The sequence below is a fragment of the Octopus sinensis genome, linkage group LG5 (assembly GCF_006345805.1).
Source record: "Octopus sinensis linkage group LG5, ASM634580v1, whole genome shotgun sequence".
In the NCBI taxonomy this organism is placed as follows: Eukaryota; Metazoa; Mollusca; class Cephalopoda; order Octopoda; family Octopodidae; genus Octopus; species Octopus sinensis.
The window spans coordinates 30,990,702-31,018,558 of record NC_043001.1 but is presented as its reverse complement, the minus strand read 5'-3'; the positions used below and the strand labels follow the sequence as shown (position 1 = coordinate 31,018,558).

At 38.1% G+C, this 27,857-nt stretch overlaps 1 protein-coding gene across 1 annotated transcript in view; it reads left to right on the top strand.

The window, feature by feature from the left end:
- The window catches only part of LOC115211794 (transgelin-3), a 31,115-nt gene extending 10,795 nt beyond the window's left edge, over positions 1 to 20,320 (top strand). Inside the window, exons 2-6 of the mRNA XM_029780496.2 lie at positions 12,434 to 12,531; positions 13,437 to 13,526; positions 17,550 to 17,608; positions 19,314 to 19,536; positions 19,934 to 20,320. Coding sequence (XP_029636356.1) covers positions 12,475 to 12,531; positions 13,437 to 13,526; positions 17,550 to 17,608; positions 19,314 to 19,536; positions 19,934 to 19,999 — 495 coding nt within the window. The 5' untranslated portion in view covers positions 12,434 to 12,474 and the 3' untranslated portion in view covers positions 20,000 to 20,320. The remainder of the gene's footprint in view (positions 1 to 12,433; positions 12,532 to 13,436; positions 13,527 to 17,549; positions 17,609 to 19,313; positions 19,537 to 19,933) is intronic.
- Positions 20,321 to 27,857: the final 7,537 nt, after the last annotated feature.

The window sequence follows — 27,857 nt, the reverse complement described above, 5'->3', positions numbered from 1 at the left end:
CAAATTAATAAATGATTTGACTAATCGGGTTCGTATATCGTCTCAAGGTCGCAGATTTCTAAACGATCGATATAGTTGATTGAATCCACTTCGGTAAATAGTTGCAAGATGATCTCGACCAAGATGTCTTCGAATATTGATTCAAACGCAGAAGGTACAAAAAAGAAACTCCCTCTTCTGCTACGCTAACCTTTTAATGGTTTAATTATTTATAAATGTTATTTGCGAGAAATTGGATTGATAAAACTCATTCTATAAAACAAGAGAATACCGAAAAGTTTTTTTTTTCTGTGTGTGTTTTTATGTATCATTAGTTGTTTCAGCCACTAAACTAAGCCACTGGGATTCATACATCAGAATAAATTTAGTGCAAGATCAGATTAAATTAATATTAGCTCTTTGTGCAGGCAGACGGTTTCTCTTCTCCTCGGCGCATGCATAATTATAATTATAATTAATTGATTGATATATTCTGCGTTGTCGCCCTTACTTGCCTCGATAAGATTTAAACACTGGGCTAACGTTGTACTCTCTTCTCTGCGATGGCAATCTGGATTAAACATAGTAGTTTTACTTCCTATATCAATATGCTAACACTAACTTAACTGTTTGTTTTCTCTCTGGGAGATATTCCGGGGTAATTTTCCTCAGTAACCGGTTTCATACTTTTTAGTTCTAAACACAGTTTTCCACAGAGTTGGCCTTCACTTACGTCTTTCTAAATCTGATCAGTTGTTACCGTTGTTGTTTTGGAAGTGGCATTTTTTAAGACCCAGATCAGCCCTGCTACGATAGACCTACGATCCAAGGCATTCCAACCGTGATTATTCTACCATTTTAGAGGAATATTAGACCTCATAATCTAACGAGTATTTTCTTCATTTTATATGGCTGGGTGTGATTATTAGGATGATTTTGCTACTGTGACTGAATATTAATAACACACTGAAGTTGATTCGGTCCAAGCTAGGCATGATCACTGATAAATGCTGATTGAAAGGACACAGACTTGGTAGTTTCACAACCTATTGATTTGGCCTATTTATGGTTTTCTTTGAAATGAATAAACGGGGGGGAAAACACATGATTCATTATCTTCGTCGTTCCAAAACCGCCACGCGTACTCTTTTATTTAATACGACAAGGGTATTTTGTGTCATTAACATATTACATAGTATTTGTTATTTTTAGTGATGGATTAAATATTTAGTTTACCTTCTTCTTCTTCCAATCAGGACTCACGCCATTAGCCACAAAGAATAATCTCTAATTCGAGCCTACTCTAAGCTACTAAGAATGCGTGTGGCAATTTGAAGATCCACCAACCACACGCGACAGACTGGTGGCTGCACGGGCGCGAAAGCTACGTTGTTATCCTCATTCCGTAAACGGTGGCTTTTAACGGGTGGAGAGCTGAACCATCCTGGGGTAGAAAGGATTCGCAGTCTAGACTAGGGTCTGAAAGTTTACACCATGGTTCATCTGCTTTGTAGTAGAAGTAGGAAGAAAGAGTACAGCGGGGTTCACCCCAACCCCGCCGGATCCTCCTGGAGCTTAGGTGTTTTTGCTCGATAAACACTCACAATGCCCGGATCGGGAATCGAAACCGCGTTCTTACTACCGCAAGTTCGCTGCCCTAATCACTGGGCCATTGCGCCTCCACGATTGCTGTGGTTACTGTCGCCGTTTGATTTAGATAGAACCTGCTCGAGCTGATAGGTGATCAAAGATGTGCCAACTGTAATGATCCTTTCATTTCGAATACCAGAGCCCACCGTTTCTAATATAACCTTTGCTTCATAAGAATCAGGAGTGTTACTTGAGAGAAATTTGGCTGAATTTCCAATGACAGTGTAAAGCAGTGGTTTTCAACCAGGGTGCCGCGGAACCTTAGGGTTCCGCCAGTACAGTACAGGGGTTCCGCAAGAAGTTACAAAACTGCTAAAATCGGCAGTAATTTTTAATTCTCCTGTGCAGATATGTGTGCATAAGTCTATTAAATTATTGCACAGGGGTTCCTCGAGCCAGTGGAATGCTTCCTTGGGGTTCCGCTCCAGCAAAAAGTTTGAAAAGCACTTAGGCCATAGAAAACTCAGTTTTAACTTTAAGTAACTATGAAGAATATTCGCTGAAAGATAATGTTAGTTGATAGCATATAATAAGCTCTTTATCAATGTCTGACTTTTGGCCGTGGTATTTTCATTTATTAAGAATGTGTCTACTATGGAAGCACTCCGTCGGTTACGACGACGAGGGTTCCGGTTGATCCGAATCAACGGAACAGCCTGCTCTTGAAATTAACGTGTAAGTGGCTGAGCACTCCACAGACACGTGTACCCTTAACGTAGTTCTCGGGGATATTCAGCGCGACACAGAGAGTGACAAGGCCGGCCCTTTGAAATACAGGTACAACAGAAACAGGAAGTAAGAATGAGAGAAAGTTGTGGTGAAAGAGTACAGCAGGGATCACCACCATCCCCTGCCGGAGCCTCGTGGAGCTTTAGGTGTTTTCACTCAATAAACACTCACAACGCCCGGTCTGGGAATCGAAACCGCGATCCTATGACCGCGAGTCCGCTGCCCTAACCACTGGGCCATTGCGCCTCCACAATGTGTCTACTACAAAAAAATGTGAGAGAGCAAAAATGAAGTCCGAAAGATAAATTAGAAAGATTGATAGAGAGAAATTATTTTCTAATAAATAAATAAATGAATAAATGAAATAGCAACAAGATAGATAGCCTCCTACGAAATATTTCAACCACAGAAAACTTCCAATTTAGTATCATTTCTTTTTCACACAACCATCCGCTGTAATTCGCCCTCATCCTCCCTTCATCCTTCCTTATTTGTCTTGGCATTTTTCTTATTCTTTTCCTTTTAGAATATATTTTAATTTTTTTCACATTTTTTTTTTTTTTGCTTTTATTTTTTCCTTCACATTTCTGTTCTCCTCTCTTGTACTTTTCTGTCTGTCTGCATTTTTTTCTTCTCTATTTCAAAGCATTTTTCGTTTTTGTTCTTTTTTTATGTTATTTTATTTTATTTTTTTTTAATGTTCCCTTTGCTCCACATGAGTCAAACCGCCTTTAAAACACCTACAGTTTTTCTTGCTACCTACACGGTAGATCTCAGTTTTCTTCTGCCAATCGCTTTACCTTTTAACATTTTATTTTTAGTTTCTCTCTCTCTCTCTCTCTCTCTCTCTCTCTCTCTCTCTCTCTCTCTCTCTCTCTCTCTCTCTTTCATTCTCTCTTTCCTCTCTCTCTCTTTCATTCTCTCTCTCCTCTCTCTCTTTCTGTTAACTCTATCCATCCATGTATGTGTTCGAGTGTATACATACAAACACATATAATATTATTCTATATATATAGAATATTATATAATATATATATACGAATGATTATATATATATAAATATATATAGTATTTATATATATATATAGTAAATATATATATATATATATATATATATATATTATATATACGAATGATTATATATATATAAATATATATATATATTATATATATATATATTATATATATATATATTTATATTATATATATATATATATAGATATTATATATATAAATATATATATATTATATATATATTATATATATATATATATCTTATAATACATATATATAATATATAAATATATACATTGTTAACAAGTTCTCTACCTCTTACTACTACTCTCGTATCTAACTACCACCTCTTCTCTCTCTCTCTCTCTACCCCCTCTCTCTCTCTCTCTCTCTCACTCTCTCTCTCTCTCTCTCTCTCTCTCCTCTCTCTCTCTCTCTCTCTCTCTCTGGCTTGCAGACTAAAAAAAGTGTAGTGAACCGCTTTATCACTTATCACAGCCTTTACATCATGATCATGGCAGCCGTCGGAACTGTTCCATCCTCCACCTCTGCAACATCCAATAGCCGAAACCAAACCACCGAACATTGCTACCATCGTCACCATCACATTGCCGCCGGTATTTCTGTCTAATGACACCTAGCAGAAGAATTTGGCTGTTGCCTCGTGACTGGCAAATTATATCTCCGCTTCCTACACACACAAGCCGTATACGAAGATTCACCAGGTGTTTCTGACATTACTTCAAATTTTTAGAATAAACAGTACTTCAAACAAATATGTTTTCTTTGGAATCAAATATGACAGCCCTGATTTCATCTGTATAAAAACTCAGCCAACTGCTTTTATACAATACGAGAGAGTTAAAAGAGAATCCACCTCGCTACATACTAAATATATGGAATGCTTCTTTTACTTTTCCTTTTTTCTCTCTCTCTCTCATTCTCACCTTCTTATCATACCCACGCTTTCTCATGCTTACGAATACTTGCAGTTTTATCTAACGAGGCAACATGATTTTGTAGAAAGGGTCAAAGTTGATACGACCATTTATAAATAACCTTTCCAGTTAGAAATTAAAGAAAAAAAAAGACATCAATTTTATTTTGATTACTCTATACATTGGCATTAGGTAATTAACTAATAGATACTTTATCATTCAATCAAGATCATGATGGAAATGTTGGAATGCATAATTGTGGTAAATGTGCCGAAATGCTGTTTATCAACTGATTTCGTAGAAGAAAGAATTTGTAACAGGTTGGCAGGAGCATAAACGTGGCGGTTATCAAAAGACACCAATTAGTTTTCTATTCCATGGAAAGGGCTGGGTTTCTTTATGTTGAGTTAGACACAAATTTAATAGATACAAACGGACAAAAATGTTATCATACAACGTAGAATACAACTCAATGTTAACGATATTTTTATTGTTTTCTTTTCCACGGCTTTGTCTGTGTAAGAAGGGTAACGTCCATGACTTTTCTCGTGGTCTTCAAGGCAGGTGGGAGGAACTTATTATCAGATTAGGAGACGAAGTTCAAGTTGTTGCAATAGAGTGGAGTCTGTTAAAGGCACCCAAAGGCCAGGTATTGGGTTAACACGCACACACACCGGGACATTTCCTCTAATGGATTTCCGCATCTACTAAATTACACTCACACTAGTCGACTTGAGGCAATGGGGCTATGATTAAAATAGAAAAAAAATTGCCCCAAATGAAGATGAAATGAATTCATTTTAAACCAGTGATCATGTAAATAACTGCTATTCGAACAAGATGACAATATTTTTAATAGAATATCGTTTTTGGGATCTTTTCGGTTTGAACGGCAGTTTTTTCTAGCGGTGTCATATGAAATTGTCACCCATAATTATGACCCTAGTATCGATCTATTGCATTTCAATCTGTTTTAGGGTTAGGGTTAGTTAGGGTTAGGGTTAGAGTGGGGGGAAGGGTATCTTTTTTCTTCAGAAATGTAAATAAACCCAATCTGTTTCTTAAACAAAGGACATATTCATACGGCACAGAATGTTTTCACCTCAATATAAGTCATTGATTGGTTGAAATTGCAGAAATTGATGAAAAAACAACAACAAATATCTTACAAACTATAGAATTTTCTCAATAAAGCCAAGAGAAAAAGATGTTTTATAAACACTTTCTACCAATATACGAAGTTTAAAAGTGTTTAGTTACGTGGAAATTATTTTTAAAAAACTGCCGTTCAAACCGAAAAGATCCCTTTTTTCTATTTTTATTCTGTTTTGTAGACTTAATCTGCCGTCATCCGATTACAAAAATTAATCCTTGATTGCTTTTAGCAGAATCTCTTCCGTTGCAATTATTCCGACCAACGTCCTGTTTCTTCCTTCTTTATAAACACCGGTAAAATGGGCCAGATGTTATCTTTCCTTCTTTGGCTAAGCTTTAAAACAAAAAGGCCATAACTAGATGCAATGAACGGCAGTAGAATTTTTATACAGTTTAATTTGTGCCTCGTGTTTCTGGGTTCAAATCCAAACGCCAATTTGACGAAGTACAATAATCAAATGCAAAATTTTATTATATTTTTAAAATATTGTATGACATTGGAAAATTTAATTCCGAATTCTATAAGATGAGAAAAGAAACAACTGGTACCCCCCCCCACACACACACACAGACATTTTCAGTTTTAATATGTAAGATACACACACGCAAACTGACGATTTCACTGGTATCTGTAGAGTTAATACCATACAAATATAGCATTGTAAAGTCTATAATTATCATCGCTATTAAAGTATGAACAAGCAAATCATTGAACAACATCGAGATAATATATAATCTTTAGGGTTTTTGTATGTGGTGTGTGGGGGGGGGGGGTTCTATAATTTTTCTAACAGCACACCCATGGGTATATTTCAATATATTGCATAAGGAAGGCGGCGAGCTAGCAGAAACGTTAGCACGCCGGGCGAAATGCTTAGCGTTATTTCGTCTGCCCTTACGAGCTGAGTTCAAATTCCGCCGAGATCGACTCTACCTTTCATCGTTTCGGGGTCGATTAAATAAGTACCAGTTAAGTACTGGGTGTCGATGTAATAGACTTAATCCGTTTGTCTGTGCTTGTTTGTCCCCTCTGTGTTTAGCCCCTTGTGGGTTGTAAAGAAATAGGTATTTCGTCTGTCATAACGTTCTGGGTTCAAATTCCACCGAGGTCGACTTTGCCTTTCATCCTTTCGGGGTCGATAAATTAAGTACCAGTTACGCACTGGGGTTGATATAATCGACTTAATATGTTTGTCTGGCCTTGTTTGTCCCCTCTATGTTTAGCCCATTGTGGGCAATAAAGAAATAAGAAACGTTAGAACCCCGAGCGAAATGCTTAGCGGTATTTCGTCTGTCTTTACGTTCTGGGTTCAAATTCCGCCGAGGTCGACTTTGCCTTTCATCCTTTCGGGGTCGATAAATTAAGTACCAGTTACGAACTGGGGTCGATGTAATCGACTTAATACCTATGTCTGTCCTTGTTTGTTCCCTCTGTGTTTAGCCCCTTGTGGGTAATAAAGAAATAGGTATTTCGTCTGTCTTTACGTTCTGGGTTCAAATTCCGCCGAGGTCGACTTTGCCTTTCATCCTTTCGGGGTCGATAAATTAATACCAGCTGCGTACAGGGGTCGATCTAATCGACCGCCCCCCTCCCCAAAAGTTTCAGGCCTTGTGCCTAGAGTAAAAAAAGATATTTAATATGAAGAACAAAGTCAATAAAATTTTGAAGTTACTATAAAAAGATTTAGTTTCACCTCCTTTTTTAGCCCGCTTTCTGGGAATACAAGGAACTAACTTACTTGGCAACTACCAGGAAATTGTTACAAAAGAAAGGGGAAATGAAACAAACATCTAATGAGGAATCCACTTAAGCAAAAAAAAAAAAGAAAAAAAAAGAAAGAAAGAATGCAAGGAAGAAAGAAAGGAAGGGAATATAACTAAGGGGAAGAAAACGAAGAAAACGAAACCCATAAAAGGGTGATGTTTTGGTAATACGTATATAAGCTTGTAGACATTCCAGTGTGACGAAAACACTGAAAGATAAATGAGGAAGAGAGTGCGGCAGGTGAATAATAGTTAGCTTCCTCGTCTAGCTTTAGATTTTTGAAACCGAGCCAACTGCTTGGCATTACATGACTAGGCTGGTGTACATAGTTGATATCAAACTATCTCTCTCTTTATATATATATATATATATATATATGTGTGTGTGTGTGTGTGTGTGTGTGTGTGTGTGTGTGTGTGTGTGTGTGTGTGTGTGTGTGTGTGTGTGTGTTTGTCTACGAATTCTCAACTGTTGGCCTTTTACCTCAATCAAATCTCCTATCCTTCCTCGGCGTTGAAAATAGTTTCAACGATAAAATATTATATATCTTTTTTTTCCTTCCTAAAACTGTTTTTTTTTATATGTTTGTTTGCTTTTACTTTGATTTTTTGTTTTTTTTTGTTTTGTTAATTTGTTTTATTCTATTTTCCCTTTTCCTGTACACTACTCCCTTTTGATGTATGCATATACACACAGGCGCATACACACAGGGAAATGTATATGTTAGTATGCAGATGATTGTGTGTGAAGAGCATGGCTCGTCAGGCTCATAATCATGAGGTAGTAAGTTTGATTCCTGGACCGGGCAGTGTGTTGTGTTCTTGAGCAAGACACTTTATTTCACGTCCAAGGAAGGAAAGACGGAGAAAGAAAATCGCCAACGATACACACGCGCACATATATACACCATCACATATACATAGATGCATACACACACACGTGTGTGTGTGTGTGTGCGTGTGTGCGCGGACGTACGTTTGTGTGTTTATCGTAATTCCGCCTTGTCATGACAAAACCAAAACCCAATTTTTCCAACTCTAACTTATATTGCACGGAATTAACTTAGCTCCGGCGACGAGGTGGTGAGAATTCACTGATGTCCTCAACTCTGGGTTTTTATATGAACCGTAAGATAAGTACAGAGTGTAATACTAATCAATAAATGAATGCAAAAATATCGGAGTTATGTAAGATACTTAAAGTGAAATACGTAATTTAATAATATCGTAGTTGGGTATGTACTTACCGCAAAATATATTGAGAACTGTTTGAGGAGTGGTGGTTGAATGAGAGTTACTGGCAGGATGAAGGACATTTCTATCATAATCCTCTACTTGAAGGCTGAAGAACTCATCCAAAAGTGTTTAATGCTTGTGGCCCATCATCTCTGTACAACTCAGTGTAGGAGTTGAGCGCATTGTAATCACTTTTAATATTTATGTTACGTTTACGACCTTCATCTCTAAGTGCTAACTCTTTAGTAGTATTCTTTTCAATCAGTTTAAATGAAATTCGTAGAGTTTTTTCGTATTTTCCTCAGTATTCTCTGCTTGTTTTTGCTGTAACAGGGTCAGCTCCTCATTTAATAAACTTTCTCTATGAGGCACTAGCAATGCATTCACTAACACGGCCACGACTTCTTCCGGAAGTTGTTAGCTGCTGGTTTATCTTCTTTACCAGTTGCTTTCAAAACTTGTTTGAAAGTTCTTCTCAACGTACGATAAGCTATTACACGTTCATCAATTGGCTGGAGCAAAGAAACTATATTCTTGGAAATATATTATGCTCTCACATCATAAGAAAGGTCTATTAAGAAAGGTACATTGTCTAAAATGAGCAACGCTTTGTTGAAAATAATATGTACCTTTCTACTGTAGGACAAAAAGATGGTTGTAAATCACTCTTCGAAAAGGCTCTCGGTCATCCAGACCCTCTTATTTGAAGGTCAAACCAGACGCAAATTAATCATTACGTATTGAATTAATCTTTATGTAAACTTTGGGATTCTGAATCTAGTGGGATCCATTCTTCTCTAGGTCTGGCTACAGGTTTCTTCCAGATAGAAGACTCGACTCTAATATTAGATTATTGCTTTATTCTATCAACCACCCGAAAGGATGAAAGGAAGAGTTGAACTCGAGGATGCTTGAACTCAGAGCAAGCCGAACCAGAACGAATCTTATACGGCATTCGTTGTTCTAATGATTGTTAATTTGGATTGATGTATTGGCAGCCATCAAATAATATGAAGTAATTAAGATCTTTAATGTAGCACACAGACGTCTTTATGTCACTTTGATGTCAAGCTCAAAGTTACAGACCTCAAATAAGTTAGTGATAACATTTAATGCACCGAACAAAATAATATAACACGAATGAGTATCACCCATAGCGAAATACTTTCGAAGAGAAGCAAACATACAACCGTTTCTAAAGCTGCATTTCAAATCACCGATCTTCATTCTCCATTTTTGGTTCCGCATACCTAACATCTCACTGATATGCCAAAATGTACAGCTAGGCATGCTAACAGACTTGCTTTTGCTAATACATTCTGAAGTACTTTTCGAAATTCTCATCACCTCGCATTATAGGCTGACATCTGGTAAGTATGCGAGAAACTGTCAAGAATAAAGTTACCACGAAGTATTTTATTAAAAGAGCTGAACATTTGAAGCTTTCTGTACCCTATGATATTCACTAAAGACCTGACGAATTTTTACACGGTCACTTAAGTTTCTAGAAACAACAGCTAAAAAGATATGTATTTATAAGGTTTATAAATACATATCTTTTTATCTTTATTTGTTTCAGTCATTTGACGGCGGCCATGCCTTGAAGAATTATGGTCGAACGAATAGACTCCAGTATTATTTTTAAAAGCCTGCCACTTATGCTATCGGTTTCTTTTACCGAATCGTTAAGTTATAGGGACGTAAACTCACCAACGCCGGTTGTCAAGCGGTGGCGGGAGACAAACACAAATGCCAGATCTGTAAGAGAATTTTCTTTAAAAAATGGAGAACTGGAGATTTTCTTTTCTTCTGATAGATTTCTGCCATTTAGATTACATCGTAATATGATTCTTGCACACACACACACACACACACGCGCACGCACGCGCACACACACACACACACACACACACACACACACACACACACACACACACACACACACACACACACACACACACATACACACACACAAATATATATATATTCGCCGAGCTTCGTTCAGTTACTCTTCGACAGAATCCACTCAGAATTACGAGTAAGATAAAGGAGCATCAGCGCAACTCTTTAGAACATGCCCTACAGATGTATATACCAAAGCACTGCTTTATCGCATCTCTCGTGAATGTACTTTGACGAGAAGGTGTAACATACACATGCACGCATGCACGCAGGCATACGCAACCCTATGCATTTGTGTGTGTCTCTGTGTGTGTGTGTGTGTGTGTGTGTGTGTGTGTGTGTGTGTGTGTGTGTGCGTGTGTGCGTGTGTGTGTGTACCTATACCTTTTTTCTTCTCTTTTATCTTTTACTTGCTTCAGTCATTAGACAGCGGACATGTTGGGGCACCGCCTTGAGCAATTTTTAATCGAATCAATCAACCCCAGTATTTTTCTGTTTCCCTTCTTTCTATTCTTTTTTTTTAAATTTTATTTTGTTAAGCCTGGTGCTTATTGTATCGGTCTCTTCTACCAAACCGCAAAGTTACAGGGACGTAAACACGCCAGCACTGGTTGTCAAGCAATGGTGAAGAATAAACACACACACACACACACACACATATATATATATATATATATATATATATATATACGATGGGCTTCTTTCAGCTACCGTCTACCAAATCTACTCACATGGCTTCAGTTGGCCCGATCTATAATAGAAAACACTTGCCCAAGGTGCTACACAATGGAATTGAATTCGGAACCTTGTGACTGGGAAGCAAGCTCCTTGCCATACAGCTTTTGTGCATTCCCAGAGAATATTACCCTCAGCAGCGCTAGTGTTGGTATATTCGTAAATAAGTCACTAACCAAAATAAGTGGATCTATTGTTTGTGAGAATACTATTTACTTGTTTAAGCGTTGTATTGGATGAATTGAGAAAATAACTAAAATAGTCCAAATACTAAGAAATAAGCATACTGAAAATGAATGGGTTATTTCCCTTGGTGGTTATATCCAGAAGGGAATGGGTTATTTCCCTTGGAAGCTTAAAAATTTTACTCCCACCGTTCACTCACGCCCAAATTTTATTCCTCGCGCCGTTTACCCGAACATTTTTTCAAAATCAATTTGTACTTAAAACCTTCCCAGACACATAAGTAATGTACGTGTGAAGTTTAAGAAAAATTGGTCGAGCCGTTTTGGCGCCAAACGAGGACATACCCCCCTCACACACACACACAGACATTTTCAGTTTTAATATGTAAGATACACACACGCAAACTGACGATTTCACTGGTATCTGTAGAGTTTATACCGTACAAATATAGCATTGTAAAGTCTATAATTATCATCGCTATTAAAGTATGAACAAGCAAATCATATTAATACACAATGGTTCTCAACCGGGGTCCATATGGCCCTTGAGGATCCAGATAAGATTTTTGGGGTTCCACACAGCAACACAGTAAATTGGGGATCCACAATAGTATTGTAAGGACCCCTGAAGAAAGTTTGATTCAGATGTATGTATTGGTATATATTGCAAGAAAGCTAGATTTCTTTCTCTAACATTTTACATAGTTCAACCTACGCAAGTTTATGTATGAAAAACAAGATGGGAATTTTGAAAGAAGTATCTATGAAACTAGTTTTTAAACATCGAATGACTACGAGGGTCCACCAGAATAAAATAGCAATCAAAGGAGTCCATAGGTAAAAAAAAATGGTTGAGAATACCTGGTCTAGAGCGATATTCTAATTACTAACTCTTGTTAAGCTTGCTCGAAGAAATGGCTGATGATTTGGCTTCTATAGTGCACCGATTGCTTTTAAAACATAAATAGCACGTATTCAACTGTCATTGTCCATTTATCTTCATTTACTATGCACATGTGTGTGTGTGTGTGTGTGTGTGTTGTGTGTGTGTGTGTGAGAGAGAGAGAGAGGAGAGAGAGAGAGAGATTGTGTATCAGGAATATTTGCAAGACTGAATAACTATTTTGTGTGTATATTTTCTTGCAGAATCTTTCCCGTTGTTAAGTTAAGAAAGACTAACTAGAACCATGTCGAGGGCAAAGAAAGCCGGTCTTGGGGCCGAAATTGAACGCAAAATGGAACAGGTAATATATATAATATATATAACACATTTACTAAATGTTTTTAAAATGTTAAGCTGTTGATATCTTGAGATAAGCTTCTTGCAGGAGCATGTATTTTATTTCATTGCTTTAATTATTATTTGAAAAATATGGAGCTATCCTTATCTTCAAATGAATACCACATAAAACATTGATTATCCAAGTCTCAGATTCCATCAAGGAAATCCTCTCCGCGAATACTGCTGTATAATCTCATGGAAATTTCATGATCACCATATTTACTCACGTCCCAAGTTCAGAATTAAATCATAATACAAAATATTTTTCCCCTTCAATGTTTTAGCACTGACCCATTAATAAGTTGCATCGCAGTTTTCTCAGTTAAATCGAATACAAAATAGTGCACCTTATACACTAATGAATAAGGTATATGCTGATATCTGCCAAATTATAACAGCATTTTCTGTTCTAATGTAATTCAAAAAGGGATATTCTTCACTTTTTCATGTAACAGTCTGTTCCTGGATATCAAAGCCATACCTTTCTAAGTGAAATAGAATGCGCCTATCGCAAGTCCAGAATCTGCTAATTTATTTGTCAACCATTAACTTTTGTCTTACGACAATGTCCTTCATTTCTGTACATTTGTTAAAATTTTCTGTTTCAAGCCTGCAGAGCTTCTTTCAGGTCCCTAAGATTATTTCCCCTCAGTATATTGGTAAATTCTTCCTCAAATTCGAGGTTGTTCAATTTCTTCATGTGCATAACATGTATGATATACAAATTTCTCCTATCGAAGGTACATGGTGCGGAAGATAATTATGGCTAATCTGAACTTGAACTTATTTTCTCCTATTCATAAAACACTTGTACAGTAAACACTTTATAAACCATTATCTTTCTTTTTTCTTTATTAACTCATTCAGAGATACGACAAAGAAGAAGAAGCAGGCGTTCCATCTGCCATTGTTTCTTGGATTAACGGTATCTTTGAAGGTACCAAAAACCCTACCTGTGTACGTAATCAGTTAATATATATCTTGTTGATTTTTTGTAGCATTTTTACCAAAAGGTTTACCATGCCATAAGTTTTCATACATTCTGTCTATACATTCTTCTATATGCTGATAGCATCTATACAAAGGGAGCGAGAATAACAGTGAAGGGGAAGAGTGCTTGGATGACAAAACAAGTAAAGGGGAAAAAAAGGGAATAGGGACAAAATATGTTTGCACTTCTTAGTTGATTGTGAAAAGTGTAAGCATATTGATTGTACCATAATTTGTATGAATTCAAAGTGTGTTCATTTCTAACTTAGTGTAGTAAATAATTGCTAACGAAGTATATTTCGGTCAAGTATACATTCAGGTACATACAGTTATAAGTTTGTGGACGTTGGATTAAAGAGACAAGCTCTAAGTTTGGTGCGGTTCATATTAGATTATAATTGGAGAAGGTTAATTGTAGTAATGAGAGATTTTATAGAGCCTTTGTTAAAAGCTTTGTAGTACTTATGGTATGTATATAAATGTTTTTGCAAAAAGTTTAAGATTTTTTTATTGTGTGTTGAGTCATGAGATATTTGGTTTTAACATCTATTATATAAAATCCGTTCCGTCTGTCTCTGTGTGTGTCTTCTAGTATCTCGGGCATCCTCCATCCGATTGCGCTCAAATTTGATAAGTAGATACCGACGGTATCAGAGCATGTATAAATCTTGAAAAAATTACAAAAGTCGATTCCAAGTGAGAATGCGATCGATAAAACCGCGAGAACGTGCATTTGTACGCGCAAGTACATCAGCTGTTGCGATCGATACTACGCGTACGCGAGAAAAATGCACGTGCAGTTTGCGCAAAAAAAGCCGGCTGGCTTGAAATAATGCCACAAAATGCAGTATATTTAAGAGACCAAAAAAGTAAGATGCAAAAGATATTTTCTTTAAACTTGGCATGAAGGAAGGAAAGACTATTTGGTTTCTCAAGAAGTTTTTTTTTTTAATAATAGTTTTCCGGCTGTATAAGGCCTCTACCACCTTCTATATGTTGTATATATAGCCTTTCTATGTCAGATTTTGGGTGGTGCATCCTAGATCTTGTCATTATTATTCTTGTTTTCCTGTCTATTTTGGTCAGTTCATTTAGTGTCCAGTTAAAGATATTGTAGCTGCAACTTATAACTGGGAAAGCTAGAGTATTGATACCTATTAACTTGTTTTTAACATTGAGCTCTGTTTTCAGTATTGATCTAACTCGTGTATAGTATTCTTTCCTTATTTTTTCTTTCATTTGTGTGTGTTGTATTGTATCTAGTTCATTGATTCCTAAATATTTGTATGTCTGGCTTTGGTCTAATTCTCTTATTTCATTGGCTTTATCTAGTGTGATGTTGCTACTCTTAACTAGTCTTCCTCTTTTCAAGGTTGCTTTGGCACATTTTTCTAAGCTAAATTTCATATCTATTTCATTGGTAAATCCATGTACTGTCTGTAGTAGTGTTTCCAGCCTTTTATCATTTGTAACGTAAGAGGTGGCTGATTGTTTTGCCGTAACATTTGTATCCGCATCCAGTTTTATTTAGCATGTCAGATAAAGGTGTCAGTGCCAAGCAGAAAAGGAGTGGAGAGAGCGTGTCTCCCTGGAATATTCCTCTTCTAATGGGGATGGCTTTGGTTTTCACGAGTTCCTCTTTTGTTTGGAACTGTAACACTGTCTGCCGTTTATTCATAGAGTGTCCTAAGTATTTTATAATTATTCGTGCTACCTTGTTCATGGCTAGTGTTCCGAGGATCCTTTCGTTAGTCGATCCAGGCCACACTAAGGCCTTTCTTTTTTCTGTGGCTGTTTTCAGTTATGGCTTTATTGATCATTAGTTGATCTTTACAGCTGTATGAGCCCTTGCAGCATCCATTTCTGCTCTTATGGAAACAGGTTGTTTTCTTCCAGATGCTTGCTCAGTCTCTGCGATATTATTGCAGTAAAGGCTTTGTAAATTGTAGGGAGACAGGTTATTGGTCTGCAGTTTTGTGGTTTTGCCGTTTCAGTGGATTTGGGAATTAGGATAGTTTTCCTTTTCGTGAACAATTCAGGCATTGTCTCTGACTCTGCAAATATGTCATTAAAGTTTTCAACCAGCTTTTTGTGTGTTCCTGTCAGATATTTTAACCAGAAGTTGGGGATCTTGTCGTGCCCAGGTTTGAGGGAGTATCCAGCTTCTTTTGTGGCTGCAGAGGCTGCTGCATATATTATGTCATTTAGCTCAGTGGTATTGACATTTGTTTCTGTGGCTATTAATTCCGTGACGGCCAGGTTCATGCTATTTATTATTGATGTTTTATTGTCTATTTTGATTTTGGGGAGGTATAATCGGTGGTCCATTCTGAGATCTGTGGTTTTCAGTTCTTTGATTATGCTCATTTTTATAGTATCATAATCATTAGGTTCCCCTTCATTGTTTCCAGGTTTTAGATTTGCTTCGCCTTCTTTCTCATTCATATGTTTGTCTGTGGTATTCTGGATTGGTGCTTTTTGTACATTATTATACATTCCTACGGTATAAGTTTGTTGTCTTTTGTTGTTTACTTCGCTTTTGTTGGAAATGTCTTCGTGTTTTACTATCTCAGTGTTTATATTATTTGGCATTGCTGTGTGGTTACTATCTACATTTTCCTGATGTATTTTTCCTTTTAAATGTTCTATTTCTATTTCTGATTTTTTTTTTTTTTTTTTTTTTTTGCTGAGAGAATATATCTTCGTATGTTCGCTAGTTTATTAGAATTCATTGCTGTATCCAAGTCTTTATTTAGGTTATTTTTCTTTCAGATTTTATATGTATATGTTGTTGTGTTTTCGTTCTTTGTGTAGAGCACTGCTGTAAAATAAGCGTGTAGGATTGAAATATATTCCTCGCGTGATCGTTTATGCCTTTTTGGTTTTATTTGCGGGATATGAGGAGCAACGTCCAGCCCTTTATTTTGACGGTCATCATTTTCGTAGGGTACCGGTCCGTTCGTTTCGATTGTTAAATTGTTTTGCACGTGTAGTTTTTCGTACTTTTTGTGTAACTTCCCGGTTGTTTGAATTGTCGAGTTGTCATGGAAACAACCGAGTGTTTGTTTTAGTTTTGTCGAGTTAAAACGAAGGATTGCCTTATAATTATTATTATCATTATTATTATTATTATTATTATTATTATTATTATTATTATTATTATTATTATTATTAAGGTGGTGATCTGAAAGAATCGTTAACGAGTCAAACAAAATGCCTAGTGGTATTTTTTCCGATTCTTTATATTCTTAGTTCAAATTCCTGACTTCACATTTTATCCTTACAGAGTCAATATAATAAAGTGCTTGTCAAGTACTGAAGTTGATATGATCGACTATATCCTGCCCCACCCCTAAATTCCAGGCCTTGTGTCTATATTAATATTGTTATTATGTATGTGTATGCGTGGAGGAGGGGGTTTCATGCTCTGTTGCAGCCACCATTTATCGGTGTTCCCTACCCCTGGCGGATGACACCTTTGCACCACTGAGTCGACGATCCTCCAATCCAACCTAATTGTGGCTGCTTGGATAGTCGCTGCTGGTGAGGGTTTTACGAGGTCGGAGAGCAAATCCACCTCAACGTCTTATATGACACGCAGGGGAAATGCTGGGTCTATTTTTTTGGCATGCCATCCCCACACAGCATATTCGTATACATGTGTTATCTTAATGCGTGAGTGTGTATGTGTGTGCGTATATATGATTTTGATTTTGATTTTGATTATGCTGGGGCACCGCCATTTTGCTGGGGCACCGCCATTTTGCTGGGGCACCGCCATTTATGTGTTGTTTGTTGAAACTTCCTTCACAAATATAATTATAAGTATGTGTTCGAGTGTGTAATAGAACAAAGAGCTCATGGAGTAACAAAAACTTATTCAAGTTCAAGAACGGGAACACTCGGAGACAATGCCTAAACATGTATTTGTTTAACTACTAAACTAATATGATAAATCATTGATATTTTCAATTCTATCGTAATTTTCAGCCCGGATGCGCAATGCAACAAATCCATGCTTACCTTCAAGATGGAACTAACTTATGCAGGTAAAATATATATATTTTTTTAATTGTACTTTATTCAAATAGTCTATTTAAATTTCTTTAGGTCTTATTTACATGAACGAGGAGAATATTTTTATGCTATGTATTTTTTTTACTACCCACAAGGGGCTAAACACAGAGAGGACAAACAAGGACAGACAAACGGATTAAGTCGATTATATCGACCCCAGTGCGTAACTGGTACTTAATTTATCGACCCCGAAAAGGATGAAAGGCAAAGTCGACCTCGGCGGAATTTGAACTCAGAACGTTATGGCAGACGAAATACGGCTACGCATTTCGCCCGGCGTGCTAACATTTCTGCCAGCTCGCCGCTTTTTTTCATGCTCTGTATTCCTTTGGTTTGATTATACTCACTGTAGGAACAGAAGTCACAAATACAAACTGACGATATGCGCGTCAGTTGTACAGGGCTGGAGGTGTTTTACACAGTATACTTCATAACACTGCTGTGTCTACATTTTATGGCTTGGTCAGAGGAAGTAGTACACGACTCGTGACGTTTTTCAGACCTCTAAAATGGTAAATGGAAAGGAGAGAATCACTCTCAGACTCTAAATCTAGTCCCACACTTTGCAGCAGAGTGGACTTTGCGAAAGGGATCCATGGGCTAGGTGGTGACGTTATGTCGGGCGCTGTTTTTACCGTCAAATTGACAACTAATGAAATATCAAGGGTCGAAGACAAGGAACAAAACTACAGAACATTCAGTTAATTTTATGAATCCATGGGGACTCGACTACTCCGCGCCGTGATCGCTAGTTCATATCTAGTCACTAATACCACGTCGTGATCGCGATAAGGACACATAGATCTCAACGGCCTAGTTCATCTAGCAACACAAACCAATGGTTAATATTACTTTAATTATTCCTCGACGCATAATTAACATTTGAATACTCACGGCATAAAATGTTAACATTAACGTAACAACCAAATATGTTATAGAATGAATATATCATTCTTTTCGACATTTCGTCTGTCTTTACGTTCTGAATTCAAATTCCACCAAGGTCGACTTTGCCTTTCATCCCTTCAGGGTCGACAAAATAAGTACCAGTTGAACAGTGGGGTCGGTGTGATCGATTTATCCCCTCCACCGAAATTGCTGGGCTTGTGCCAATAATTTGAAATCATTTTTACAAATGAACTTAAGGGAGATGGATTGGCAAAATGGTTACAGCGTTGGAAAAATACTTCACAGTATTTGTTCCGGCGGCGAGCTGGCAGAAACGTTAGCACACCGGACGGAATGCTTAGCGGTATTTCGTCTGCGTTACGTTGTGAGTTCAAATTCCGCCGAGGTCGACTTTGCCTTTCATCCTTTCGGGGTCGATAAATTAAGTACCAGTTACGCACTGGGGTCGATGTAATCGACTTAATACCTATGTCTGTCCTTGTTTGTCCCCTCTGTGTTTAGCCCCTTGTGGGTAATAAAGAAATAAGTATTTGTTCCGGCCCTTTACGTTCTGGGTTCAAATCCCACCAAGGTCGACCTTGCCTTTCATCTTTTCAGAATAGATAAAATGAAGTACGAATCAAGTCGAAGTAATTGACTATGCTCCTCTCCTCAAAATTGCTGGCCCTCAACCTCAATTAGAAATAGTTGTTACAAATAAGCTTAGAAATGCACGTATATCATATATTCTTACTGTTCAAATATTTATGGGTGACATTATTATTTCAGACTTATCAACAAGTTGCTGGAAACTGATGGCAAATCTGCCATATCTTACGCCAAGAACGTGAAGTCCCCCTTCGCTGCCATGGGAAACATCGAGAACTTCTCGAAAGGTTGTGAAAGTTTTGGCCTCAATAAGGAAGCTCTTTTCCAGAGCAATGACTTAACTGAAGGCAAAAAAGGACCCTTCCTTAATGTCATCAACTGCCTTCACTCTTTAGGATTTTTGGTAAGTATTCTTCTATTCTGTTTCGTTTACACTTATCTCGAAAAGACAAAAAAGTTGTATATGAATTCATTAATATAAACTGGTTTAGCTCCTTCACTCATGAAGTATAGTGAGTGTAGATATGGTTGTAATGCTGTCTCATCTCCAATAAAATTTTCGCTTTCCTAAATGAAAGCTTTAAATTGCTTTAAATTGCGTTCTTTTCTGGAAAATAATTCTCTCCTGGCTGGGAGGTTCAGGTCTGAGTTTTTTGTATTCTAAACTGCATTCAAAAGAAAATTTACCGAAAAACACAGTTAATCATTCTTAAACCACTCATTCTACAGTGATTCACTCTAAATTTTACACCAAATATTCCTTCATTTTGTGTCACTGAGTTACTTTTCTTCTTTTGCAGGCCAATTCCAAGATGGTTCTTCCAGCCTACACTGGCCAGCAGACAAAATACATGGAAGATGATTAAACGTCAGCTCTCTAGTTTAGTTTCTCGGGAGCTTAATCAATAGCTGAAATCCTTAGTGGAGATACTGCTTCGTCGAAAACATTCGCCAAGTTACCATTATACTCTTATTTAAAGGCTCTCTTCACACAAACATACACATTGCAATAGCCTCAAATTGTCTTATCTCTCTTATTACATATTAAGGTAACTCCCATAATTAATAGAAATTGCAGATACAACATACACGTCTTTTTATTTTCCTACACTTTCCAAATAATGAAGAATATTTTAACTCTGGCAATCGATGTCACTTAAAGCCTATGAAAATAAACTTACTTAAAATCTTCACCATGTTGTTATTTAAATCTGTTCCATGCAATCTTTTTATCGCTTTATTTTGTTTATACCACGACGAAGAATTAAATCTTTTTCTTCACAAATGTAAATAAACCCAATCTGTTTCTTAAAGGAGGGACATATTCATTATGCACAGAATGTTATTTACGTCAATGGAGGTAATTGATTGGTTAAAATTGCCGAAATGCATCAAACTCATTCAAAACAGTAACTTTCGACTTGGCAAGCTCCGTATCAAATTTCATTAACATTTCGTTCCATTTTTCTTTTTCTTTTTTTTTTTGTACTTGCTGAGACTGGAAGACGTCGCAGTGTCCATAGCCTTTGCAGGCCTTTCCAAACCGGTGAGAATTGGTTCCATTAATGTTCCCCTTGGATTTATGTAAGTCAACGAAAATATGAACATGGAGAGAATTCCAAAGGACTGTCGTTCTGGGAAGGACTGACTAGGGCAGGGCCTGCGAGTGGATGGACACACAAGGATTATGGGAGGAGAAAAGATAAGTAGGACAGGAGTGGCCTGAACCTAGCCAACATCAAGAAGTAAACCCCATTATACATGCGGTCGAAAAAGCATAGAGAGGAGACAATACACTTGTAGGAAAGAAGCTAGAGCATGTCTGTGAGTGACTTAATGACTAATCAACGGAGTAGCCTTTTTCTGGCAGTGGTCTATGATGTTTGTGGACACCAACAGCAGTAATGTCCCATATGTGAGAGTAATGCACTGTGTGAGAATCTCAGCTGAGCTTTGTAAAATAATTGTTAGAGAATGAAGTATCTTATAGATAGATCATCATCGTTTAACGTCCGCTTTCCATGCTAGCATGGGTTGGACGGTTCGACTGGGGTCTGGGAAGCCAGGAGGCTGCACCAGGCCCAGTCTGATCTGGCAGTGTTTCTACAGCTGGATGCCCTTCCTAACGCCAACCACTCCGTGAGTGTAGTGGGTGTTTTTTTACGTGCCACCGGCACGGTGCCAGGCGAGGCTGGCAACGGCCACGATCGGGTGGTTCTTTTTACGTGCCACCGGCACGGAGGCCAGTCGGGGCGGCGCTGGCAACGGCCACGTTCGGATGGTTCTTTTACGTGCCACCGGCACTGGTATCACAACTACAATTTCCATTGATTTTTGAGCGATAGAAAAGCTGGTCGCTGGAAATTGATCCTGGTTACGTTAAGGATGTGTTTTTGCCAAAACATATCTTCGGGGACTCAACGATTGAAGTGATTTTCAGAGCTCTAGCTGAGTGTGGTAGCATAGTGTAGATGTAGCGTGTATTTTGGCCGCCAAAAGTTTGCTTGTTATATAATGTCAATAGAGTGAGCGATTTCTTACATAAGCCGAGAACCTTTTAGTTTCAAGGAGAGCATGTGACATTCATATATTTCTCAAGAATATTAAAAATGTAATACTGTACTACCATTCCTCACCTCTTCTCCTCTACCTTCTATTCAACTCATATTTACTACTGACCACCTTTTCACGCTTGTTCATCATTTTTGCCTGTCTCTGCTCCCATGCAACACATCCAGCCATAGAAACTATTCCAACGGAGGCACTGAAGCACAGGCGAAGCTCAGAGTAGCAAGAAACCAACTCAGCCAAAATACGAATATTAATTTCTACTGTAGTATCAAATACCCTGTCTTCCAACAGCCAATGCGAAGCAGATAAATCATCGTCTTTTAACGTCCATCTTCTATACTAGCATGGGTTGGACCAAAGGCATGGATTCTGGTTCAAAACATAATAGAATATTCGTATCTTTTCGGTTTGAACGGCAGTTTTTCTAACGGTGTCATATGAAATTGTCACCCATAATTATGATCCTAGTATCGATCTATTGCATTTCAATCTGTTTTAGGGTTAGGGTTAGGGTTAGTTAGGGTTAGGGTTAGGGGTGGGGGGAAGGGTATCTTTTTTTCTTCTGTTTCTTAAACGAGGGACATATTCTTACGGCACAGAATGCTTTCATCTCAATAGACGTCAGTGATTGGTTGAAATTGCAGAAATTGAAGAAGAAAAAAACAACAAATATCTTACAAACTATAGAATTTTCTCAATAAAGCCAAGAGAAAAAGATGTTTTATAAAACACATTCTACCAGTATACGAAGTTTAAAAGTGTTTAGTTACGTGGAAATTATTTTTAAAAACTGCCGTTCAAACCGAACAGATCCGAATATGTACATTACAAGTAGTAAAATAATATAGAGAATATGCCGGATATGGACAACGGAATGGTAACACTGAATTTAAAAAAGATTCATCATCCTCGTCCTTTAACGTCCGTTTTCTATGCTGACACCAGGTTCCAGTCTGATTTGGCTTGGTTTCTACGGCTGGATGCCTTTCCTAACGCCAACCACTTTGCAGTAAGTGATGGGTACTTTTAACGTGACACCGGCACGAGCGCTTTTACGTGACACTAGTACGAGTGCTTTTTACATGCCACTGGCTCAGGACTCCTGCAGGCCAATCCCTTTCGCCAGGAGATACGGCTTTAACACTTCTGCTGTGGAGAGCAGGTCTTCTTGAATATAGCAAGGCACTAGGTATCCCAGTCCTTTATCATCTCGTCCGAAAGGTTCAGCGGTCTGAGATTGCCCTTCAATACTTCGTCCCATGTGTAGCGGCACATTATACACGTCTTCCTGTGTTGCTCTCTTGCACGAATTCCATCCCCTTTGAGTGAACGACATTTCTTCATGGCGCTATCAGCATCCATCTGCATCACATGACTTAAACCAGCGTAGTCTTCCCTCTTGCACACTGAATATAATTCCTCTTATGCCTAACTTCTCTCTCTCTCTCTCTCTCTCTCTCTCTCTCTCTCTCTCTCTCTCTCTCTCTCTCTCTCTCTCTCTCAATACACTAGCACTCTGTTGCACATATAAATTTACATACGGATCTTTTCGGTTTGAACGGCAGTTTTTTTCTAGCGGTGTCATATGAAATTGTCACCCATAATTATGACCCTAGTATCGATCTATTGCATTTCAATCTGTTTTAGGGTTAGGGGTTGGGGGAAGGGTATCTTTTTTCTTCAGAAATGTAAATAAACCCAATCTGTTTCTTAAATGAGGGACATATTCATACGGCACAGAATGTTTTCACCTCAATAGACGTCATTAATTGGTTGAAATTGCAGAAAAAAAACAACAAATATCTTACAAACTATAGAATTTTCTCAATAAAGCCAAGAGAAAAAGATGTTTTATAAACACATTCTACCAATATACGAAGTTTAAAAGTGTTTAGTTACGTGGAAATTATTTTTAAAAACTGCCGTTCAAACCGAAAACATCCTTTACATTACACATCCAGCTAAGAATATTGCTAAATATGTCAGACACTGGAAGAAAGTCAGAGAGTAGAATAGCCAAAGCTTCGTTACTAAAAACCACAGTGAGAACACAGGTCTCAATGTATCAATGTGTAATAACTTTTCATCAAAGAAAAATTTTGACAAAAATCTACAATTTAACCACATGGTACCCTCTCGATGGCTATTAATACAAAGGGAGGTAACTATCTCCTCACAAGGTAATGCAGGATTAAAAAACAGAATTTGAAATCAAAGTAAATGAAAAGATACAAAGAGTTCACATATATAAATATATAATTATTTTTTTTTATATATATCCCTGGCAAAGTTTCATGACAGTTAAATAAACTAATGGGAGTGATAGTAAACGATCAGATAAAATAGATACTAATTACAAATGTGATAGTGACAGTTGGTAGGGTTGTTTTATAGTCTTGCATTTGGATATATGATATGACGAAGTGGGGTAAAGTAATGTATTCACACGACGTACTTCGATTACTGCTACGCAAGACTCCGAACGCCCTGTTATTTCTTTTATCAGCCACGCACTCTGTCATCTCGACAATAATGTTACCGTAGATCCTCGAGTATAGCCCGCAGGGGATTTTTAGGGAGCTGTACCTCTGAAAAACCTAAACCTTGTGTATAATACGCACCTCTTCTCTAACTTGAGTCAAAGAGGTCTATATAACGTCCTTGGTTTGTAAAAATGTATACGGTAACGTCCTTTATTATTATTGTTATTGTATATATAACATAATGCAAACGTGTAGCTTTTTTGTGCATTTTGTTTGCAGAAAATAAAGAAATAACAGTAATAACGTTTAATAAATGTTGCTTACTGCAAGTTATGGATGATTCTTTTATGACTTCATTGCTCTCAGGCGTAGCTTAAGGTATTTTCGTGCCTGACATCACAAAATGCGTCTGAATAAACATAGCCAGGCAGCAAATAGAGAATCGGACATTGCTTAGAAAATATATTTCATTTTTAACCTTGTATATAGTATGCACTAGGGATTTTGACCGTTAAATTTTGGGGAAAAAATGCGAATTATACTCGAGGATTTACGGTACTCTTTATAAGCGTTCAACAAGTCCATCTTTTAATCACACAGGAGTTTAATGTTTATCACTATAACAAGTTGGTAGATTATCAGCCAATAAATTAAAACTTTTGTAATTCACATTCTGTCACCAACACAACGCAGATATTCTACCAATGATAACCATCTCAGTAATTATAGGTAGTAGAAGCTTGCAGTAATGAACTTAAATTTTCCTACAACCCATTGTACCTCACTTGGAATTCTTTAAAAAGAGAGATATTTCTGTGGCATATTGAGGACTTAATAAGTTGTTTAGCCTTGAATCAGTCCTGACTCAGTGAACTTTTGATCAACGGGTTCATGCTTCCATCATCCTGTCTTTGAGATATAATGCCTCCAGGATTTCTTTATCCAAGAGACAGGTCTTCTCTTTTTAATACAGTAAGGTGCATTTTGAAGGAGAATTTGCAGCTCAATTTAATAAACAATGAATCATTGAAGTTTGATTTTGCTTTTCATCATCATCATGCTAGCATGGGTTGGATGGTTCAACTGGGGTCTGGGAAGCCAGGAGGCTGCACCAGGCTCCAGTCTGATCTGGCAGTGTTTCTACAGCTGGATGCCCTTCCTAACGTCAAGCACTTCGGGAGTGTAGTGGGTGCTTTTTACATGCCACTGGCACAGGCTGGCAAACGGCCACGATCAGTTGGTGCTTTTACGTGTCACCGACACAGACGCTAGTCAGGCGGCACTGGCATCTGCCACGTTTGGACAGTGCTTTTTACATGCCACCGGCACGGGTATCACAACTACAATTTCCCTTTGATTTTTATTTTGATGTTGGTGTTGACGTACTTGACTCAATAGATCTGTAGTGATCCTATACAACGGCGCGCGCTCGCACACCGTCCATTTGTATTTCGCGCGTGCGGGGTTGGTGCTTTCACCACCGGAAGAAGAACCCTTTTGTCTACGTAGCAGTTAGCCGAGGCAAGGGGATCGTAAGACGTTGACCACCAGCGTCCAGCAAGCAGCGACTTGAGACAGCAGCGACCGAGGGAGCAGGACGTCAAATATTTTTTCTCCGTCCGAACTTGATTCTAGCAGCAGCTTTACCAAAAGGCCTTTAACCAAATTGTTGCAGACCACATCTTCTCCCTGTTCCGGACGCCATCTTTGACCAGTGTCGTTTTGCATTTGAACACTTTCTTATTTTACAGCGATAAGGTTCAGCACTGACACATTTATACCAAAGGGATACCAGATAACCACTTATTGTTACTGTTACCACATTAGAGAATAAAGTAGTATATATATCTTTTACGTCTGCGTCCTGTTGTTTCTGACTGGTAGAATTCTGGATTATTAAAGCAATGGCTAGTGATTGCCTCTTGTACTCCGAAAGTACAAGAGAAGATATATTCACTAAGTTCGTTACACTGGTGACCCCCGACGTGATTCTGGTCTAAAACCAGAGATCACTTATCAACAAAGAAATCCAGTTTTTCTGCGAAGTCGGAACACGATTAACTCTACGCATTCATCTTTCGACGATTTGTTTCCGTCCTCTCGGACCGTTATAGAAGGACCCTTTTTATTCTTCAACATAATGACGGACGCCATCACATCATCGATGCTATTTCTCTGCCTTCGTCATCGCCATCGTCGTCTTTCTACTTCACGTCGTCGTTATCTTCGTCGCCATCACCACTAAGAACAATGTTGTCTCAAGTCCACTACAGTCGCCTTCCACCACCACCGTCGCCTTTCAACACCGTCGACCAAGATGTACATAGCAACTCGCGGAACTTTAGCTTTCACGCTGTTCGTACATAGCGCGCCAAGAATTAACAGCCCAGCACTATCTACGAGATTCTTCTGTTCCAGTTAACCTGTCACAGCATTGAAGCCACAACCGTTACACGATATGTGTCCAATCGGCATCTGCATTTGTGATCTCAACATTCTGTTACAGAACGAACTGCTATTGTGCATCAGGCTATTACAGACTGGTAAATTAACTCCATTGTCTGGAATAGCACTGAGAGACATTTTTCCTATGCGCTGTATTTTTATTTTTTTGCTCGCATTTCACCTTGTATGTATTTTTGTCGCACACACGTACACACACATAAATGCTATCTCTCACATACATACGTCACACATGCTTTTCTCGCTTGTTTTTTTTCCATGCTAAATTTGCCTTTTGTGGACACACCTCATTTCTATAGACCCTAGGTCGGTCACGTATACATAGAGAGGATTGTTTGTCCATTATAACGCGCCGGCATGCCATACCTTTGTTCCTGTACGAACGAGGCATATAATCGCTCAACCACTGGCATATTCATTGCTGTTTTTTTTCGGTCTGGCAAGCCCTATTGCATTTCATGCGCCTTTGCTTCGCACGTGTATTGCCTTGTTTTTTGCAACACGTTTGCGTTAGCTTAATTCTTTTCCCGACTCATAGAATGTCGGATGTTCACATGCGCTGCGCCTATGTATGGGCGTAATTATTTTTCCCTGTTAGACTCCTGTTGGTCACGTAATTAACAGAGAAAATTATCTGTGTCGCGCATCACACCAGCATGCTTGCACTTTTGCTTTTGTGTTACTAGCGATCTATCTGTCGATTCCATTTCCTCTCCTGCAGCAATTGACTTAACTGCTATTTCGCAGGATCAACTACCTTTAGAGAAGTTGGATTTAATTTCGCCTAGGTTCATTAACTGTGAGTTTGCTTTCCTCCCGCTCCCTACAGCGGAAGGCTCTATACTTTGTGACGTATCCACTTTCATGCATGCACTTTTGAATTTTGCTCATTTTGAGTATTTTTTTTCCTTTTGGTAGATTTCTTATGTATATTGTAAATTTTGCCATTTTATTATATTGTGTGCTATTTGGTTATCTGGTGTCCACCTTGAGTTTTATAGTCACTACAGGGAATTTTGTGTCGTGTTTACGCACTGGGGTGGAGCTCTGTAGTGATCCTATACAACGGCGCGCGCTCGCGCACCGTCCATTTGTATTTCGCGCGTGCGGGGTTGGTGCTTTCACCACCGGAAGAAGAACCCTTTTGCCTACGTAGCAGTTAGCCGAGGCAAGGGGATCGTAAGACGTTGACCACCAGCGTCCAGCA